General features: G+C 35.6%; 1 protein-coding gene and 1 non-coding gene across 2 annotated transcripts in view; one reads left to right on the forward strand and one right to left on the reverse strand.

Moving 5' to 3' along the window:
• The window catches only part of NUP62CL (nucleoporin 62 C-terminal like), a 41,636-nt gene extending 23,886 nt beyond the window's left edge, over nucleotides 1-17,750 (reverse strand). Inside the window, exons 1-7 of the mRNA XM_012811359.1 lie at nucleotides 17,738-17,750; nucleotides 17,478-17,582; nucleotides 10,090-10,228; nucleotides 4,727-4,877; nucleotides 4,432-4,481; nucleotides 4,163-4,294; nucleotides 1,892-2,003 (exon numbers count right to left, since the gene is read on the reverse strand). Of these exons, the coding sequence (XP_012666813.1) occupies nucleotides 1,892-2,003; nucleotides 4,163-4,294; nucleotides 4,432-4,481; nucleotides 4,727-4,877; nucleotides 10,090-10,228; nucleotides 17,478-17,582; nucleotides 17,738-17,750 (702 nt within the window). The remainder of the gene's footprint in view (nucleotides 1-1,891; nucleotides 2,004-4,162; nucleotides 4,295-4,431; nucleotides 4,482-4,726; nucleotides 4,878-10,089; nucleotides 10,229-17,477; nucleotides 17,583-17,737) is intronic.
• LOC111728409 lies at nucleotides 7,186-7,292 on the forward strand. Its single transcript, XR_002775714.1, has one exon. It is a non-coding gene; the product is annotated as a U6 spliceosomal RNA (small nuclear RNA).
• Nucleotides 17,751-22,811: the final 5,061 nt, after the last annotated feature.

Below are 22,811 nucleotides of genomic sequence, written 5' to 3' on the forward strand. Positions count from 1 at the left end.
GGAGATTCTCTTGCCTCAGCCTCCCAAGTGGCTGGGACTACAGGCACCCGCCACAACACCCAGCTATTTTGTTGTTGTTGTTGTTATTGTTGCAGTTCGACCAGGGCCAGGTTTGAACCCACCACCCTCGGTATATGGGGCCGTCGCCCTACTCACTGAGCCACAGGCGCTGTCCCTGTTACTGATTTCTTTCTTTTTTTTTTTATTGAATCATAGATGTGTATATTAATACTATCATGGGGTACAGTGTGCTGTTTTTATAGACTTGCTTCTTTTGTTCTGTCTTCAAGGCAACAAATACACTTTAATACACTTTAATTCACTCATCCTAAATATCCCAATCACCCTTCCCAGGAAATACAAAAGGACTCATACTATTTAATACCCATTACTAAAGTAGATAAAACAATCTAGGTTGTAGCAGAGAAAGGATAAAGCCAGAATTATAGTCTCCTTTTACTTTGTTGAGAACACTGTTCTTACATTAATTCAAAACAGAGGGACCAGACATCAGCTCTGCTTCATGTCTAAATCTACACAGATTTATCTCTGCATCAAAATTCTATTACAATAAATAATTTTGAATTTTGAAATTATAACAGTAATCTAATATTTCATTAAAAGAAAATCTGTATTTTGTCAACTCTAGATCATCTGTGTGAACACAGGGAGATGGTAGGGATAATCCAAGATTAATTTATATTTGCCTTTGTTCAACTCTAGATTCATCCAAAGTAGAGAATGGCATAATTTTTATAGCTAGAAGGGACTTAAAGATCATTTAGTCTATCCTTGACATTTTGCAAAAGAAGGAGCTAACACCCAGAGAGATTAAAGGACTTGAACAAAATTCTAATGCTTTCTCAGCTATAACACAGTCTCTTTTTAATTAAAAAGGTAGTAATATGTATGTAAAGAACTGTCTATATATAACTGGACAAAGAGCTTTCTTACCAAAGAATAATGTCTCTCTCTCTCTACATATATAGTCACTAGTGACTATATATATATATACATATAGTGTGTGTGTGTGTGTGTGTGTGTGTGTGTGCATAGTCATTCATCTTCACCTACTCAGATCCTGGCCCCCTCTTAATTATAATTAACTTATAGAAAGCACAATGGGAGCTCCCACAATGGGAGATTCCTCTTACCATTATTACTCATGAAGAGGGAATTGGAAAAGGAGGACTCCATTTAGCTGCTAAGACAATAGGGAAAGTTACAGGAAATAAGCTCTTTAATTGGTGTATAGTAAAAGGAAAAAAACCAATTCTTTCTTGCCGCCAAACTAATTCATGTTGTCCCAACTCTAATTGGAGCCTCAGCTGTATTTTCCAATGATATAATGCATTTTCTTATGAGCTAAGTAGTATTCTATGGGGCAAGTGGAAATCTAATAACTATATTTAACAAAGTTCCTATGGAAAAAATATAAGTTAAATCTCAAATATTTAACTTACCAAAGTTTAAAATATAACCTAACCTAAATTAAGGATTTCCTGGATATACTGAACAGACTCAAACATACCTACTAACATTTTATATGAGTATGTAAATATGTAAAAAGAAGAATGAACTAGCTAATGAGTAAATGAACAGAAAAAAAAGTACAAAGACATACTTAGTTATGTGAAGAACAAAGGGGAAAACCCTGACAATTTCAGGAAGAGTGATTTTTCCGCAATCCTAGGAATAACCAAAAGAAGCTCAAAACCTTTTCTGCCTCTAAGTGTTTCCTGCTCCACTAACCACATCCAAGAGCTTCATATCTCTAGAGGCAGGTAAGCAGCAATATAGATGACATGAGAAGGTGACTAGCTAAAGAGGCCATGGAATTCTATTTCATACTAAGTTGTAGTTGTCTAAATACATAAAGCAGTAAACGCACCGGGTCATTAGGGTCAACAGGATTTCCAAATGCATTCAGGCGATCAATAAGTTCCTTGAGATCTTGGCCCATTCGTTTCAGCTGAATGTCTATATTTTCAGCTAATTTGTAACTGCAAAGGCAAGTGAAATAAAGGAATTAATAAGAAATGTTTTCTGTGCATCCTATTGTTACTGACATTCAAAGATGATACCACCAACTGAATTTTCCCCAATTCCCCTACCTTCTTAGTGGGTCCCCATTATGACCAATGGCACATTTTCATGGACACAGCATTTATGACTTTATTATTACCATATTTTGCTTTTTGTTGGCACCTATTTGCCCTCTGACTAAAGCTCTTGGGATTTCTGGAGCAAAAGAACACTTTTTAGGTGTCAAAATATACCCAGAGGACATTCAGATATATAAGAGAAGTTATTTGCTATTTAACAATATTCAGTAAATCCTGAGATGTCTTGAATGATATTAAATACACAAATTTTCAAAGTAAAACCTTATATAAATATATGCCACCAGGAAACAAAAATGTTTTAAGAAATGAGCTTCACATAATCCAAGGTAGGTAAATTTATTAAGTTCACAAATTGATCAGTTGCCTGAATTCTCAAGATTTCTGTCCAAACTATCACACCCCTAACCTAGTTAATAGATATGTTTATGAGACTCAAACTTAGGGTGACCAGATTTTAACATTTGTAAAGCGGTACAACATGGCTGTGGGGGGGGAGTGGGGGGCAGGGGCGGGGGCAAGGTAGGGCCTGACAACAATTCAAACTTTGATAAGCAGTTCTCGATAATCACTTCTCAACCATTATTTGTTATTATTACAGTTTAACATTATAAAATTAACAAAAATAATATAAAACTCATATTCTGGCAAAATAGCCACATGGCAGCTGAAAACCGTATATTCCCTTCCTGTTCTTCCGCCTGTTCGTACAGTCTTTCCAAAAATCGGGACTTTTTAAAAACGCTGCAGGACGCGGGACAAATTGTTCAAAAGCTGGACTGTCCCACCAAAAGTGGGACGTCTGGTCACCCTAATCAAACTGGCCTGAGGATATTTCAACCTGAATGTGTATAAAGAAATGATTGGAGGGAAAGTGGGGGGAGCAAGATGGCAGACAGCTTTTTTGCAGCCGTGCATGGAGAGATCTGGGAGAAAAGACCTCAGGCACCTCTGGCTCGTAGGATCAGCCCAGAAACATCCCTTCAGGGCAACAGTGAGGCAGCAGGGAAATATCAGGACCCCAAGAGGAGGACAGAATCAGTGGAGAAGCAACACAAGGGCAAGTACTTGGGGTGGCAGCAGCGACAGTTTACAGACAGAGAATGCCTGCCCTGTAAGTTTTTATTTTGGACCTGAGAACTTGGTTGAGTTATGCTGGGAGGGCTTGGGCGAGTGAGCAAGTGATTTTGAACAGCTCCCAGGGCTGGGACTAAGCCACCGGACAAAACGGAGCATTGATTGTTCAGCTGTAGGCCAGGTGCGGCCATTGTGGGAAAGCTGCCTTGCAGGTTCAGCCCTCGGGGTCCTAGTGTGACCGGTTCTGGTGTGCTTAATAAGGGGGACAGCCACTTCTGGGGAGATTTGAGCAACACATGCTTTCCTGGGAGAAAGCCACTGTGTGGCCAAGGGACACAATTTGGAAAGGTCAAGGAATGTCTATTAAGTGGGCTGAGGAGAAACTTCAGGCTCCCAACCCTGTGGTATTGAGGGCAAAGAAGGCAGGAAGACCAGGTCTCCCTGGCAAGACAGAGGTTTCCAGTCTCCATCTTATACAGCTGTATCTGTATTGATTAGCATCTCATACCTCAGAAGATAACCTGTTGCCCAGGTAATGTATGGCAAGATATATATATATATACATATATATATACACACACACACATATATATACACACACATACATGTATATAGACACAAATATATTTTCTTTTAAAAATTTGTTTTTCAATTTTCCCCCCTATATTTTTTTCTTCTTTTTTCTCATGTAATTATAATTTTTCATTGTCTCCATCTTTAATAATAAGGGCTTCATTTTTGCTTGAGATCAATAGAAGTATGCAAAATTGCCAGAATGAGTTTTTCATTTCAAGCATCTAGAAAGGATAAAAAAACCAAGTTGATAAATGCCAATGATAAAAACTTGTCCTTTCGTACCAATTTGTATCCTCTGCCTTCTAGTTTAATTTTTTCTCTTTTCTTGAACTCTCTCATAGTACATAAGTCCTGCCCCATTCCTCAATCTTTATGCAGTTACTTACGTCTTCTCACGCTCATCTTCATGCTGCGGATAAGCCAGCCCATTCTGGTCCTTCATAGAGTCCTCTAAAGGTGTCAGCATAGCTTCTAGTTCCTTCTGCTGTAACAGGATGAAATCTAATTCTTGTTCCAGCCTGAATAAAACAAGTCAACAAAAGGGCTAATGAAAGGAAGTGGGAGTGACCAAAAATGTTAATAAAATACAACAGGGAAAAAAAATTGAATAAAAAGATGTCTTTAATCTTTCAACCTAGGAGATCTAAGGTTCTACCTTTTCTGGTCCAGTTTCACTTTTTCCATTTCCGCATGTAAAACAGTAATCTACAAAGAGAAAATAAGAATACAATAATATCAACATTTAGTTAATAATTTTAGAGCAATATTAATTTTTTCAAATACACTTCAAATGTGAAAGATTTCCTAATACAGGGTTAAGGAATACATAGATTATTACCTATGGAAAATATCTGGAAGCTGCTCACCAATATTGGAATAGAAAAGGAATCACAAAACACATCTGTAAATACCTGTATAATGCAGGTAGATTAATGAGAATATCTTCTTACCTTCTCACCATTCTCAATCAATGCACGGCCCCAAGCATTGACCTGGGTGGCCTGGTGAAGAAAGCGCCTCTCATGATCTTCCATCTCAAGGTTCCAGTTATTTATAAGACCCTCAAGATGACCGTATGTCATCACGGGAGTTACTATTGCACTAAAAAAAAAAGAGATGCAGGATGATCATATAATCATACCTTTAAAAGTCTGCCTGGGTTTTTAAAATGAACAACACAGAAGGACTCTGAGAAGAAAACCGCATGTGAGGAGTTTCTCATACTTGCTCTCCAACAAAACAACCATGGTGAATAAAGATTATTAAAAATAATTGTACAAAGTTTCTTGAAATTATGCTAAGAAAATACAGCAAGTAAAGATTTATTAAGAAATATACGAAATTACAAAAAGCACAGATAAAGTCTGTACCACAATCTGAACCGGTTTTCTTTTCCCCATCCCAGCTCGGCATGAAGGAAGCTCCTTATGGGTGGATATGGCCAAGGCCACAGGACTCTCTCTCCCTGCCAGCTCTTGGTCACTGATGCATTCCCCTGTCTGTATCCACAAGAAAGTATGTATCTTCCAGTGGTTAGAACCATGAGGAACTCCAATTCCCCTGCCAGGTAGTAACCGTAAGGCTGAGAAGCTGCCTGATCTGACCAGCAGAGCTCTGCAATGCTCTGATTCCTCTGCTGAGACTACTCTTACATTCTGAAATCATGTTTGTTGGCTGAAGCAAAAATTGTAACCTCATGTGATGTGATGTACAATGAATATAGAGGAAATAGTTGAGACAATTATACTTAAAAGGTAAGAAGGGTAAAGGAAAAGAAAACAAAGTAAGATTTCTATACTTCACTCAAAATGGTAAAATATGAATATGACTACACTGCTGTAAGTTATGCATGTGTACTGTAATAAATAGAGTAACCAGTAATAAAAGTATACAAAGCAATATATTTTTTAAAAACACTATAAAGAGAAAATGTTGAAACCCTAAAAATATTCGAACAACCCACAGGAAGGTTAGAAAAAAAAAGGAAACAAAAGAACAAAAATCAGATGTATGAAACAACTAAAATGAGATACTTAGGCCCTAACAGATCAATAATTATCTTAAATGCAAATGTGCTAAATATACCAATTAAAATACAGAGATTAGCAGAGTAAAACAAACTCAAAAATAAGCTATCTATTAGAAACTTACTTCAAATACAAGGAGATAGGTTGAAAGTTGACAAACTGAAAAAGATGTATCATGCAAGATATATTTTTTTAAAAAATAGCTATGTCAGTATCAGATAAACAGTAAAGAAAATGATCAGGGCCAACACTGGATTGTACATGATGATAAAAGAATCAAGGCACCTCTGGGAGGCTGAGATCAGTGGATCACCTGAGCTCAGGAGTTCAAAACCAGCCTGAGCCAGAGCAAGACTTCCTCTCTAAAAATAGCCAGCCATTGTGGCAGGCACCTGTAGTCCCAGCTACTTGGGAGGCTGAGGCAAGAAAATCACTTAAGCCCAAGAGTTTGAGGTTACTGTGAGCTGTGACACCATAGCACTCTACCAAGGGCAACAACATGAAACTGTCTAAAAAAAAAAAAAAAGAAAAGAAAAGAAAAGTAAAGAATCAAGGCACCAAAAAGGCTAACAATCCTAAATATGTAAAGAACCAAAAAAAACAGAGCTGTGAAATACATGACCAAACTGATAGAGCTAAAAGAATAAATAGACAAATCCACAATATTAAAGAGTACAAAAAGCTACTTTTTACAACTGAAAGAGTTACTAGAAAGAAAAGCAGCAAGGATACAGAAATTATAATGAAGTAACGTAATTTGACACACACACACATATATATGTATATATATAAATGAAAATAAATAGAACACTCCACCTACCAGCAGAAAACACCACATCCTCATCCATAAAACAAACCCAAAGATCTAAAAACCACACAGAGCATGCTCTCTGACCATAATGGAGTCATACAGGAAATCAACTCAGAAAGAAAAAAAGAAAAGAAAATTTCCAAACACCTGGGTATCAGATAATATGCTTGTAAATAATCCGGGAGTCAAGAAGAATTTGTAAAGGTAATCTTAAAAGTATATAGAATTAATGAAACCACAACACAACAGAGTGTGTGGGACCAAGCTAAAGTTGTGCTGAGAGGAATATATTTATAGCACTAAATGCATATGTTAGGGGGAAAAATGTCATACAGCAATCATACCTCCACAAACAGAAAAAAGAGCAAAATGAACCCAATGTAACCAGAAGGGAAAAAAATAATAGATATCAATGAAATTGAAAACAGAAAAAGAGAGAAGATTAATGGAACAGAAATTGGTCCTTTGGGAGAAGATCAATGAAAGGAACGGAATTCTTCCCAGATTATTTTATAGGGCCATTATTACCCTTCTGTCAAAACCAGAGACATTAAAAAAAAGACATAAACCAGTGCTCGCTTCAGCAGCACATATACTAAAACTGGAACGATACAGAGAAGATTAGCATGGCCCCTGTGCTAGGATGACAAGCAAATTCATGAAGAATTTCATAATTAAAAAAAAAGACATAAACCACCTATGTCAGAAATGAAACAAGAATATCTCCACAGCTATTGAGAGGACAATAATAGAATATCATGAACAATTTTATACTCATAAATTTGACAACTTTGAAAAAAATGGACCAATTCCTTAAAAAACACATACTACTAACATTCATCAGAGATAAATTAGATAAACTGAATAGTCCTAGAATCATTAAATAATTATGATTTGTTATTTAAAAGCTCCTGTAAGAAAAGTCCAGGCCCAGAGTGTTTCACTGGAGAATTCTGTTAACATTTAATAAATTAACACCAATTTTACACAATTTCTTCTAGAAAACAGAAGAGAAGAAAATTCTTCTCAGATTATTTTATAGGGCCAGTATTACCTTTACATCAAAACCAGAGACATTAAAAAAGAAGAAAGTTACAGACCAATGTAACCAAAAGTTACAGGTATCTCTCAGGAACTTAGATACAAAAGTCCTCAAACAAAATACTAGCAAACCAAATTAAAAAAAAATTGTATAAAAATTACATACCATGACCAAGTAGGATTTATTCCACATATGTAAGGCTGATTGAAAATCTGAAAATCTATCAATGTAATCTACTATTTTCAACAAGACAAAGAAAAAAGTCTTAAAAGATCACATTAATTGAGGTCGAAAAAGCATTTGACACAAATATGTCCAGCTGACTTTTGACAAAGGGGTAAAAGCAATTCAGTGGAGGAAGATAGCCTTTCAACAAATGATGTTGGAAAAAGTGGACATCCATAGGCAAAAAATTGGCTCGGCGCCCATACACAGTGGTTACAGCGCCAAACACATACACACTAAGGGTAGCGAGTTCAAATGTGGCCCCGGCCAGCTAAACAACAATGACAACTGCAACAAAAAATAGCCAGGCGTTGTGGTGGGCACCTGTAGCCCCAGCTACTTGGGAGGCTGAGGCAAGAGAATCGCTTAAGCCCAAGAGTTGGAGGTTGCCGTGGGCCATGATGCTACGGTACTCTACTGAGAGTGACATAGTGAGACTCTGTCACAAAACAAAAAACAAACAAACAAACAAAAAGACTAAAAAATTAATCTTGACCTAAACCTCACACCTTATACAAAAATTAAAAATGGATCATGAGCTTAAATGTAAAATGTAAAACTATAAAACTTTTAGATAAAAATAGGAGAAAATCTTTGAGATTGAGGGGTAGCAAAGAATTTCATACTTAATACCAAAAGCAAAATCCATTAAAAGGAGAATAAGTAAATTATACCTCACCAATCAAAAGTTTTTGTTCAGCAAAAAGGTCTTATTTAGAGATTAAAAGATAAGTTATGGAGTTAGAGAATATATCTGTAAACCATATATCTGAAAAAGAACTAATACCTAGAATATATAACAAACTCTCAAAACTGAACGGTAACCCCCCCCAAATAATCCAAGTAGAAAAATGGACAAAAGATACAAACAGATACTTAACCAAAGAGGATATACTGATGGCAAATAAACATGTGAAAAGATATTCAATATCATTAGTGATCAGGGAGATGCAAATTAAAATCATAAGTCACTTCACATTTATCAAAAAGGGCTACAATTAAAAATAGTGACAACACCATATCCTAGTGAGACTGCAGACAATTTGGATTATTGAGATGCTGCTGATGGACATGTAAAATGTCACAGCTACTCTGGAAAAGAGGTTGGCAGTTTCTTAAAAAGAAAATCAACGTGCAACTACCATACTATATGACAACTGCACTCCTGGACATTTGTCCCAGAGAAATTAAACTTATATTCACCAAAAAAAACCCCTGCACACAAATGTTCATACCAGCTTTAGTCATAATAGCCACAAAATTGGAAACAACCTAGATGTCTGTCAACAAGGGAATGATTAAACAAACCAGGGTACACCCAAAATACCACAGAAAACTACCCAGAAATAAAAAAGGACATGCTACTCATGCAGAAAACAATTTGGGTAGATCTCAAGGAATTATAGTGAATGAAAAAAAAAATCCCCAAAGGTTACATACATGTGATTCCATCTGAATAACATTTTTGAAATGTCAAGATTATAGGAAAAAGAACAGATTAATCGTTGCCCAGAGTTAGGGAAAGGAGGGGAGAACAGCAGGTGTGGTTATAAAAGAGCAACAGGAGGAATCCTTGTGGTGATGGAACTATTCTGCATCTTCACTGTATCAGCATTGAGATGTTATCATTGGGGGGGGGGTGATATAAAGAACACAGAGGATGTTTTGTATTATTTCTTACAAATAAATGCGAATCTATGATTATCTCAGAAAAAGCTTAATTAAGAATGAACAAATACTGGAGAGCAGCAAAGCACAGTATGTAAGAATATAAGCTACGGAGCTTGACTGCCTGAATTTTAATCCAGCTTCAGCCATAGCCAAGTGTGTGAACGTGAGCAGATTATAAAATCTCTATGTACTCCGGTTTTCTCAGCTATATAATGGTAACAAAAATAGTGCCTATCTTATAGGGTCATTATTAGGTTTAAATGTTTGTAAAGCACTGTTATCTTACTAAATATATAATAATTGTACAACAAATGGTAGCTATTCTTAGCCATCGTAACAATTGTAGACAATGCTACCAGAAGGCAAAGGTGTGCTGTTGGTTGTTCAACTTCCTAAACTACAGAAATTTTTCTCTGTTTGCTCAACTCAGTCATTTATGTAACTTTCAAATATTATTCTGAAACTATATAAGAAAATCATGCCTTACACATGATAAAGAAATTAAACTCACGCAAACTTTCAAATAAATAGGCTTACTCAACAGTCGAAGTAAAAGGTGCAGAGTTACTAATGCCAGTCGATGTCGGTTTTAGGTTCAGGATAAAGCCACTGGTGATAGTGGTAGTAGTGGTGGTGGTGGTGGTAACAGTGGTGGTGGTAGTTGTCGAAGTTGTAGCTGGAAAATAAAATGTATAAAGTTAGAAGAAATTAGAAACTTGGCTCCCTTAGGGCTCCATCAGGATCATTGAAGTTAAAAATTATAAAAGCATTTTTTTAAAATGTAAATTTGAACTCAAAGTTATGGATTTGGATTCAACACTGTTGTAATGTGAAATGGTAAGTGGCAGGCCAGGTATTTGGACTAATACTTCTGCTTAAAACTAAAAATCTTAGATAAACTCACAGAAAAATAAAGCCTATAACCTAACCAGTCTTAGAACTATTAAAGAAATCAAATCACTCCTCAAAAACTCTTCCCATAAAGAAACCTCAAGCCCCAGATGTCATCACTGGTAGGTTTTACTAAACTGTCAAGGAAAGAATAATTACAATTTATACAAAATCTCTATACATCTATATGTTTGCCGACTAAAATGTCTATATCTGTGTAATTAATTACTAGAAATGAAATTGCTAGATCAAAGTTTCAGCATGCTCTAAATTTTAACCTATGTTGCCAAATTACCCTAGCAAATGATTTTGTCAATTTTCATTCTTATGAAAAGGGGAGAATGTCTGTTTCACTTTATCATAGTCAATACTAGGCATATATTTTTGGGAAATTAATAAGTAAAATCCTCTCTGTAACACAGACTGCTCTCCTACATATCTTTTGCTATTGTACCCCTACCAGAATAACTTGAACTCTATCAATAAAGTCTTAAGTATACTTCATAACCTAGCTGAAATTCTTTCTTTCCCTCATTTATAACTCAATTCTCTCCTACTAATACCTTCCTTTTTAGGTTTTCTAAACTTCTACAGCACTTTTGGTTCCTACTATACACTGAGCCCTTAATGAACAATGCACAGAAATTGTGGCTGGCAGGAACTGGGAAGGTTTTATTTTCTTCTTTTTGGTTCTCTGCTTTTTTCTCATGTTTATTTCTTACAAATAAATGTGAAATTGTAATTATCTCAAAAAAAATTAAAAATGAATAAATGCTGCTTTTGTAACAAGAAATCTGTTTAAAAGATACAACATAACAATATATAACAATTATAACACATAACATAACAAGATATAACAATTATGTTAGCCTTGCTTTTCCAATTAGCAATATTTTCAGGTTAATGGCCGCATTAGATAAATACGTGAATTATAGTGCCTGCCACATTCACTGACTATTCTTTTTTTTTTTTTTTTTAAACTTTATTTTTTAATTATTTTTTTTGTTGTTGCAGTTTTGCCAGGGTTGGATTTGAACTCACCACCCTTGGTATATGGGGCTGACACCCAACTCACTGAGCCACAGGCACCACCCTTCACTGACTATTCTTAAGGAGACTGGCCTATCCCATTCCTGTTGAGAGAACAGGTTCAGACACTCATTCTTCATTCTAGGTAACTGTCCTTTGCTTCTGGTTCACCATTTGATTAGGCCAGGGGTGTGCATCTGAAGGATGGGAAGCCATCCTGTATGCAATTAGCAGCCTAGGCAAGTTTCTGGCACAAAAAGCTCTAGCCCAACAGGAATAAGATAAGTCAGAATCTCATTTTCAAAAATTTAGCATATGGATACTAATATGAAACCAGAAGATGAACAACAATATGTCTACATGAGAGAAAAACTCAGTTAAACTCAAGTGGGGGTGGGGGAAGGAGGGGAGGGAGAGAAGAAAGGCGGGAGGGGGATTGCTAAGCTCTCACCTAATGGGCACGATGTAAGGGTATGTGGCACACCTCCTGGGTGAAGGGCTCAACTACAACTTGGACTTTACAAATGCAAACAATGCAACCTAAACTTGGACCCTCATATTCATCTGAAATTAAAAATAGCAATATGGAAACAATCTGAGTCAAAATAGAAATATGCAAAGAATCAGCCTCCAGGCAGATTTTAGAAATATTTCTAAAAGGTAATTGAAAGCAATGACAGAGGAAAGATAGGAAATAGAAAAAGGGACCATGAGCAAGTCAAAATTAAGAATAAGGTAAAACAGGAAGGCAGAAAAAGTGATAAGGAAACCAATGGGAAGTTTTAAAAAAGAAAAAAGTAGCAAAAGGGAGAGTAACAATTATGTTTATGCAATATTTAATTAAAGAGGTCTCCAAAGCTGCCTTAAGAATACTTCTTACATTTGAATTGCCTTTAGATGACAGTACCACGGCAATGACTATATTAGACTGCCATAAAATTCCATTTCCATTCTGGCCACAGGATCTTTATGATAATTCCCCATCCTTTGTGTTAGCTCTTGTGAGGGTGAACTGAGCACCACAGAGGAAGTCCATGCCCAATAACAAAACAGCTCTGGAGTCAGAACACTGGAAAGGCTACAGATTGGATGCTGTGTGGAATTCTTTACAGCCATTAAGTCATCATTTTCTTCATTTGAAAAGAAAACTCTTATCTGAAACAAAATCTTTCCCCAGAAATGCTGAAAATTAATGATATCACCAACAGATTCCCTTTACTAATTCTCTCAACTACTGAGTAACTGCTGCATTCAAGATAGAAAGAAATTTTAACATTTTTTTTTTTTTTTTTTTTTTTTTTTTTTTTTTTTTTTGAGACAGAGCCTCAAGCTGTCCCCCTGGGTAGAGTGCCATGGCATTACAGCTCACAGCAACCTCCAACTCCTGGGCTCAAGCGAGTCTCCTGCCTCCGCCTCCCAAGTAGCTGGGACCACAGGCGCCCGCCACAACGCCCGGCCATTTTTTGGTTGCAGCCATCATTGTTGTTTGGCGGGCCCGGGCTGGGGATTCGAACCCGCCACCTTAGGTGTACGTGGCTGGCGCCTTAGCCGATTGAGCTATAGGCGCCGAGCCTAGAAAGAAATTTTAACAAAAAAGAGCCCTCCCTATAAAGAAGTATATCTTCATCCTCAGATGATTTTAATAAAGTCGTCTGTATTTCCTGACATAGCCAGATGTCTAAAGATGTATACTTAAGAAGGAAACAGTGAATTCTAGAATTGTGTGCCTATGTGTACACACATACACACACACACACACAGAGAAAGAGAGTTTCATTTTCATAAAATAAATAAATTTAATGTGTTTGTAGATGTTTGGGGAAAAGGTTGGAAAGATAAATGCCAAACTGTTTTCTCTAGAGGAAGTGATATATGTACATATGTATATATGCATATATGTATAGTTTTTATAATAGAATGGGCAATTACCATCACCATCACTATCTCTAAAGAAACAGCTAAAGAGACAAACAAAGCACCTCCCCAAAGATGATGAGTGAGACCTTCAGGAAATTAATACCTGTCAGCCTAACCACAAAGGAATCTTAAAGATTATAAAAAATGGTATGATTATTTTAACCTTCTACATGACTTTTTTTTTTATTGTTGGGGATTCATTGAGGGTACAAAGAACCAGGTTACATTGATTGCATTTATTAGGTAAAGTCCCTCTTATAACTGTGTCCCTCCCCCAAAAGGTGTGTCATACACTGTGACCCTCCCACCTCCTCCCTCCTTCCTTTTCTCTGTTCTCCCATTTCCCCTCCCCCACTGTGTACTAGATAATTAACTGTCCTCATATCAGAATTCAGTACACTCTATATGATTTTTTTAAAGGCATAAAACAGCTCTGGCATATTTGAATAGTAATATTTCAATCAAAATGAGCAATGGATTTGAGTGAAGGTTCTTTATATCATAGCCTGATTTTTTCAAGTTACAACTCTGGTCTAAACCACTTAATATAGTCAATTCTACATTATCTGTGTAGTAAAAGAGAAGCACAGTTCTATACAAAATACTAAAATACAAAATACAAAATACAAAATAACTGTATATCAAATTTGGGTTTACATTTGAATAAATCTCATTCTGATAGCTTTAAAAATCCCTATATAAAACAGTGAAAATAATCTCCAAAAGATCCTATTCTCCAATTTTCCTATCCTGTCGCTTGTCAACAACTGTTTATCTTACTCCATGCTGGAATGGACATAATCACCTTCTCAGACTATAAAAATCAAGCTTCTCTTAAAATTTGATGATTATACCCAGGGCAGAGAATAATCCCAAACGGCTGTAAATGTGCAGATAAAGACACCTCAAAGCTTCTCTGCCAGGCTGGTTTGTGAGATGAAATATATGAGTATGTAAATATACTTGAAGAGAAGGAAAAGTGAGTGGGGGGGGAAGTAACACTAAATTGGGGTGTCAGGTTGAGACATATATGATAGGGAGAAGGGTAAGTACAAAAGATAGTAGTGGATGAAATTGTTAAGGAATGGGCTAGTGGCAAGAGTACAGTATTCAGGAAGGAATTTAGACTTAGATCATATGGTGTAGGTTATGATAGAGTTATCCAAAAACCTCCTAATTCATATTTCAATGACTCAAACCATGACTCAAACAATCAGTTCTTTTTTTCTTGTATTTTATGGGAAAATCATGCTACAGTTTTTGCAACTGATATAACTTGTAAAGTTCTCACTATACACCCTTCACAACTCTCATAGATTGGCCAGTTTGCCTGCTAAACAGTGTAAACTCAATAAGTGTTGGTTATGTAAAAAAAAGACATAAAGAGATGGTATATATCTCTGTTCAGGAATAATTATTTTAAGCTTGAAGGGGATTGATTTTAGTTTAAGCCAGGCTGAAGAAAGATTCATTTCAGTGCTAAGTAAACTTTTTAAAGTAAAAACAAAGAAGATTTCCCTAAAATGGAGCCTGACTTAAATTGTAGGTTTAAGTAGCAAAAGACTCCTAACCACCCAGCTCACAATAGGTATAGGCAATAGGTAACCAAATTCTCTTCCAGCTACATCCTAACTAGCTACTGTCAGAAACAAATGTAGGATAAATCTAGGAAAACTCCCATGCTCAAATTTAGCAGAGGATCAGCTTTAATATAGGCCAAAAATTTAAATTAACTTTTAGAGGAAAAGATCTTGATAAGACCCAATATATTAGGTCAATTAAACACTGTGATTAACAACAAAAGAAAAACTTAAGTTTAGAGATGGACAAGTATCTGATAGCAGTTTTGACTATAACCAATTCATAGATATAATACCATTGCTATTGACTCTCTCATTCTACTCTTTGGCAATATTGGTGTACCTTTGGGATACTCAGAAAGATGGACAAAACCATTTAGACAGCTCTAGAAACTATAGAACTATGACCCACTTACTACTGCTTATTATGCAGTACATTTCTAATGAGTGTCCCAGTACATCCCAATAATTCTAAAATCTTACTAGATGCAGTAGAAGCTGCTGCACCTGCTCCAGGGAAATTTAATCCAAATCTGAAAGTTATACCACCAAGTGTTCTAGCCGAAGTTGTTGGGGCACCAACTGCAGAGAACAACATAATATTAAATATTACCCTTTAAATCAAAAACAGTGAGGAATTTATATACTCTTTTTCATTTGAAGATTCCTTTAGAAACTTCTGGTTAAACTTAAAAAAACAAACAAACATGGTCAATCCATTCATATGAAATGTCCAGAAATGATAAATCTATAGAGACAGAAAATAAATGAGTGGTTATTTGTAGCTAAGGGATCTTATTGGGATAGGGGAAATTCTCTAAAACTAGATGTGGTGATGGTTACACAATTCAATAAACTTACTAAAAATCATCAATTACACACTTAAATTAATTTTATGATATGTAAGTTATGATTCTTTAAAGTTAATTAAAAGATACTGTGATCCAGACATCTTTTCATTTTGCAGGCAAGGACATCAGAGGCAGGAGGAAGGAAAAAGTCTGGCAAAGGCTAGAGGGCAGATTTTAACGAAACATGGAATTAATTCAATACTTTGAACTCCATACCTCAGATATAGTAATACGAGGTCTGAAAATTAAGTTTGCAAACTTGCCACTGTGTGCTTACGTTGGCAGCACTGTAAAAACAACTTGGTAAGGTTTCATTACCTCCGTATATCAGTGTCTCATAGTTGTGTTTGTGTCGATGTGTGGTGGTGTCTTGCTGAGCAGTGTTCATTATTATTGTTGAGTGTTTTTGTGTGCCATACGATGGCAGCTCAGATGGTCATTCCAGAAAAAGAGCTCCAAAACTGCTTTGAAAGGTGGACAAGGTGCTGGTGTTGTTGTATAGCTTCCCAAGGGGAGTACTTTAAAGGTGACCATAGCGATAGTTAGAAATGAGGGATGTAGCACTTCTTCTAGGGTGAGTTTTTGAACTTAATTATTAGACCTTGTATTCATGAAATCAATTATATTAATCGTTGAGAAGGATATTGCTTGCATATAACAAAAAGATTCCAGAATCATGTCTCAAAATTAAATTCCACTTGGTAGAAAATAGAACTCATGTAGTAACCAACAATTTAACTAATGTTTATGCCAATTGTCCAAGAGGATGGGGATGGTATGCCACTATTCATGCTGGACTAAGCACAAGCATTTTCTAGCAAGTTTTAATGCCAGGAATAGTAACAATCTTGTTATCATAGGGCTTTGAGGGGAACATGTTACAGCGAGGGTTACAATACAACAACGTTTAATGATGAACATCATGGCATTGTGAAGAAGATACCTTGAAAGCACAATTTATAGGGATTTGTAAGAAAGAGTTGCTTAAGGCATTATAGAATTCAATATTTGTTATTGCACTGCTAATGGAAGATGTGCAACAAAGAAGGTGCGGGTATGAGATAATTAGTGTCCCATCACTTAGCTCAAATTATCCCGATGTGTCTTTTGGAGGAAGAATTCATGAGATATCACATTGTCAATTGGAATCCCCAAACTATAGCTAGTCCTTTGTCATGTTCCACTTCTGACAGGTAAGATGTAAAGACCACAAACCTAGCCTGTATAGAAGAACATACTATATATCGCTTCTCGGCCTTTTGGCTAAGATCAAGTGTCAAAGAATATACTATAGCAGGGCTCCCATTTTATCTTACTCACATGTATAGTAAAGACTTCTTCTCTTTGGACATACTAGGAAAAACTCTGACTCTTCCTGGTCTTAATAGGTTCAAGAAGATGTTTTAGAACATCACATTAATAAATTATATGCTTAAAGTTATCATTTTAAGTTATAATAACTATGTTTATAAAAAAAATAGGTAAATCCATGACCACTAGGCTCTTAAGCAAAGCTACTATTGATATCAGCAGTTATAGATGTGCCTAAGAATAATGATGATTTCTGAGATGCAGGAGATTCATAGCTTATATTGGCAAATCAAGTAAAATGGCCTCATGGGAAAGAATAGCATTTTCCCTGAAACAAGTAACTTACTTGAGAACCCAGTGGGAGCAGTGGAGGTAGAAGCGTTTGATAGTGAAGTAAACAGCATGGTGCTTGGACTAGTAGTGTTGGCAAGAGTAGATGCTAGAGCCAAACCTAAAAATCAAAGTAACAAGCAGAAAAATATGTCACCAAAAATAACTTTTTCAAAGTAAAACACTATAACAAGGTTCATTTATATGCATAAATAAAAACAAAGCAAGAAAAACAGGTACCCTGAAAGCCAATCAGTACTTCTCAGAACACCTAACCTTCTAGCACCATCATAACAAAGAAATTTTACTTCTCTGAAAAAAGGAGTCATAGGCGGGGAATCCACTTCCAGAACTGCAGAATAAGAAGTCTCATGAACCCATTCACCAGTAAAACATCTGTAACCAGCAAAAAGTATTTTTTAAAATTGAAATGGCTAGAAGTTATTCTAAAAATAAAAAAATGAAGACTTTACCTCTTTTATGTTTACATGGATGGAGCTGGAAAATATTCTTCTTAGTAAAGTCTCTCAGGAATGGAAAAAAAATATCCAATGTACTCAGTACTACTGTGAAACCAATTTACAATCACTCACACTTGCATATGAAAAATGAAACACAACTATAGCCTAGGATGAAGGAGGGAAGGGGAGGGAGAAGGGAGGGGAAAGGAGGGGGTTGGGTCAATAGAGGGAGGGTTAGTAGGTGGACCACACCTATGGAGCATATTGCAAGTACAAGTTGGATCTATCAGGTGTAGAACACAAATGTCTTAATTCTGTAATTGGGTAAATGAGGTGAAGGCTATGTTGATTTATAGGATGTCAGCACTCCAATTTGTACAAATAATCAACACTTTGAATCCCATAATGGCATAAATGTATTTATGATCTATATACAAACGACTCAAAAAAAATAAAAAAATTATAATAAAATAAAGCAAAAATAAGTACAACAAATGAAGAAATATTATTCAAGAAAATCTGTTGAAATTTAGTAAGAGTAACTGTAAGAGTCTATGGCATATGAGTCACAAGGCACTCCCTCCTTCCCCCATCCCCCTGTTAACTTTGATAGAACCTACATTCCGGACAGGAGTGGCCAAGAAGACTGGACTCCCTCTGCCCCCAGCTCCCAATCAAAGGGATACAGTATCTCAATGGCAGGGACAGGTATCTAGCATTTCTTATCACCTCCAACACAGAGTTAAAGGAGTAAAATACCTGGTAAGTACAACCAATAGTAGTAAATACAACCAAGAGTCCAGGGGTTTCCTTCCTTCAGCTAGCCCTGACTCACAGACAGGAGGCTTTTTCCTAGGAATATAAGGTTGAAAACACTGGCACCCCAGTGTTCTAAGTCTGATTGTGTCATCACAGCTCAATTATAGGTCAAAGGTCCATGCCTTAAGTGGTAAGCAAGAAGACCAATGGCTACTGCCACTGCCCAATACTCAAAGCCCTGGCTCAAAGATTTTGATCAGGGATAAAGGCGGTTCATAACAGTGGAGAGCTCCTAAGCTAGCCCTAAAAGAAGTAAATTTTTTTTTTTAAACAGAGTGTGAGGACCTTTAAGCCACAAAAACTTGCTCTAAAAAAAAAGGAGATTTTGGCGTTAAGAAATTAAGAGGAAGCAGGTAGCTTCATAAGATTAATAGTTAGTAAGTCTAGTTATGTCTAGTTACATAACTGGGGGGAGGGAGAAAAGCTGTAAAGAACCATTTTGAGAATGGAAGAATTAAGTACTAATATATACTATAACATGAAAGAACCTTGAAAACATTACATAAAATGAAAGAAGCCAGACACAAAAGGTACATATTGTGTGATTCCATTTACATGAAATGTCCAGAATAGATAAATTCAAAGATAGAAAGTATATTAGTGGTCCCCAGGAGCTGGAAGTAAGGGGTAATGGGAAGTGACTACTAATGGGAACAGGTTATTTGGGGGGTAATGAAAATGTTCTCAAATTACATCATAGTGATGGTTGCACACTCTAGGACTAATGTTAAAAATCATTGAATTGTACACTTTAAAAGGGTGAATTTTAAGATATATGAATTATATTTCAATTGTGCTATTATTAAAAAACACATTAGTATCTCAATAAAAGCAGTAAAAGCACTTGACAAAATCTAATACCCTTTCATGATAAAAAACACCCAATAAAAAAGGATGAGACAGGAACTTCCTCAACATGATAAAGGGCATTAAAGAAAAATCCATAGTAATATCATACTTAATGGTGAAAGAATAAAAACATTCCTACCATCATCAGGAACAAAAGGATATCTTAGCACTTCAACAATGTATTAGAAATTCTAGCCAGGACAATTAAGCAATAAAAAGAAATAAAAAGAATCCAGATTAAAAATAAAGAAGTAAAACTATCTTTATTCATAGATAACATGATCATGAATACTGAAAATTATTAGAAATCCATAAAAATAATCTATTAGAACAATAAACAAAGTCAGCAAGTTTGCATGATACAAGATAAATATATAAAATTAAATTACATTTCTATATTCTAACAATGAACAACTCCAAAATGAAATTAAGAATGTAATTCTAGGGGAGAAGAATCCCTATTCAATAAATGGTGCTGGGGGGACTGGATAATAACATGTAAAAGACTGAAACTGGACCCACACCTTTCACCACTTACAAAAATCGACTGACAATGGATAAAAGATTTAAATCTAAGACATGAAATGATAAAAATCCTAGAAGAAAGTGTGGGGAAAATTCTTAATGATACTGGTCTAGGGAAAGATTTTATGGAGAAAACTCCATTAGTAATCACAAAAATGAAAACAAAAATGGGACTTAAACTGAAAGGCTCTGCACATCTAAGGATGCAATAATTAAAGCAAATAGACAACCTTCAGAATGAGAAAAGATATTTGCATGTTACAAATCTGACAAAGGGTTGATAACTAGAATCTATAGAGAACTCAAATTAATCAAAATTAAACAAAATTAAATCAAAATTAAACAAAAAAAAGAGCAAACAATCCCATATATAACTGGGCAAGAGACATGAACAGAACTTTCTCTGGAGAAGACAGACAAATGGCCAACATACATAGGAAAAAATGCTCATTGTCCCTAATCATCAGAGAAATGCCAATCAAAACCACCCTGAGATATCACCTAACCCCAGTAAGAATAGCCGGCATCACAAAGTCCCAAAGTAGCAGATGCTGGCACAGATGTGAAGAAAGGGGAACACTTTACACAGTTGGTGGGCAAACTAATACAGCCTCTTTGGAAAGAAGTATGGAGAGCCTCCAAGAGCTAAAAGCAGAACTTCCATTTGATCCCATAATCCCATTAGTAGGTATCTTACCCAGAAGAAAAAAAAATCATTTTATTATAAGGACATAACACAAACATTGTAACCTAATCATTTGCACCCTCATATTAATCTGAAACTTAAAGAAGTAAAATGGTGTAGCCTCTTTGGAAAACTGGCATTTCCTCTAAGGGTTAAACACAGAGTTACTATATAACCCAGTCATTCCACTCTTAGGTATATACATATGCCAAAAAGAAGTGACATATATATCCACACAAAAAAGTGCACATGAATCTTCATGGTAGCATTATTCATAACAGACAAAAGGCAAAAACAACCCAAATGTCCATTAAGGGATGAATGGGTAAATCAAATGTGGTATATTCATAAAATGGAATTTTGTCATAAAAGAAAAAGTACTAACGCATGCTGCAACATGGATAAGCCTTGAAAGCACTATGCTAAGTGAAAGAAGCTAGTTGCAAAAGATCAAGTAATGCATGATTCCTTTATATGAATTGTCTATAATAAAAAATTCTATATAAACAGAAAGTAGATTAGTGGTTACCAGAGACTGGGGAAAAGGAAGAATGGGCAGTGACTGCTAATGGGTATAGAGTTTCTTTAGGGGATGATGAAAATGTTCGAACATTGACTGTACTGATGGTTGCATAACTCTGTGAACCACTGAATTGCGCACTTTAAATATGTGAACTGTAAGGCATGTTAATTATATCATAATAACATTATGAGAAAAGTAATACATAGAAATCTGGAATAAATTTTCCTAAAACAGATTAAAGCCGGAGAAATTAAGTACAGAAAGACAGTAAGATTGAGTTACTTGAAGAGTCACTATAGATCACTGTACCCATGGCCCTGAGCTGAACCAACTTTTTCTAGGCTCTAACATGTAATTACAGATATTCTATTTCACCCAGAAAAAGGTAAAAGTGCTTAATAAGTTACTGCACTTATATCTATTACTGCCTGCATCCAACTGTAGAGCAATTCAGTTACAATGGAAGACTCTGCTGTCTAAAACATCTAGGCCCACAGAGGGTGAAAGGGGCAGAGAGGAGATGCTATAAAGAAATTGTGAACTTTATCACATATCTAAAACTGCTTAAAACGTATAGAATAGAACAGCCCTATGTTTCATTTAGAAGTACCACATGTATACTTTTAAAGAAATAACCAATTTTATAGCAAAGCAATTTATACATACCATTCATTATCTACTGGTGAGGCTGAATTCTTAACGTGGGGTTAGTGGCTACTTTCTTCATTTGAAATTGCTTATTCACGTCATTGAGAATGCTGTTTTCTTATCACTGATTTTTAATAAAAATATATATCAAGGCTATTTAATTTGTTACATGTTGCAAAAATTCTCCTAACCTGGTTTGTCATTCATTTTTTCATTTTGTTTTTAGTTTTTATGTAGTCAAATCTTCCCATTCCATTTTTTAAAATAAGCTCTGTGTCTCCACATGTTTAAAAAGACATTCCCACTTAAACATATGAAAAGATGTTTAAGCTCATTTTTAACAGAAAATTGCAAATTATAACAACGTTGTGAATAATTTCACCTAACAGATGGCAAGAAGTCAAAACTAGTAATACACTCTGTTAAGGACACTGTAAAGAAACAGACAGCCTCACAGATTCCTAATGGGAGTGTGAACTGATACAACTCTGATGAAAAACATGTGGTCAGGATTTCAAAAATCATAAATATCTTTTGAACCAGTAATACTTTTTCTGGAAATTTATCCACAAAAAATGTACTGTTGTACAATATCTGTAAAATGACACGAAAAATGATATCCATGGCATCCCTGTTTGAATTAGCAAAGGAGTAAATAACCCAAATGTACGAGTGAGGGACTGCATATATAAATTATAGCACAACCAGACCATGGAATACTACAATGCCATAAAAAATACTAAGAAAGATATATTGATTGATGTGAAAAACTCCAAATGTTTAAAGTATGTAAATTTTAAAAGTTCAAAAAGCAGGCTCGGCGCCTATAGCTCAACCGGC

This window comes from Otolemur garnettii, unplaced genomic scaffold (genome assembly GCF_000181295.1).
Source record: "Otolemur garnettii isolate 467f Iridium unplaced genomic scaffold, OtoGar3 scaffold00155, whole genome shotgun sequence".
NCBI lineage: Eukaryota > Metazoa > Chordata > Mammalia > Primates > Galagidae > Otolemur > Otolemur garnettii.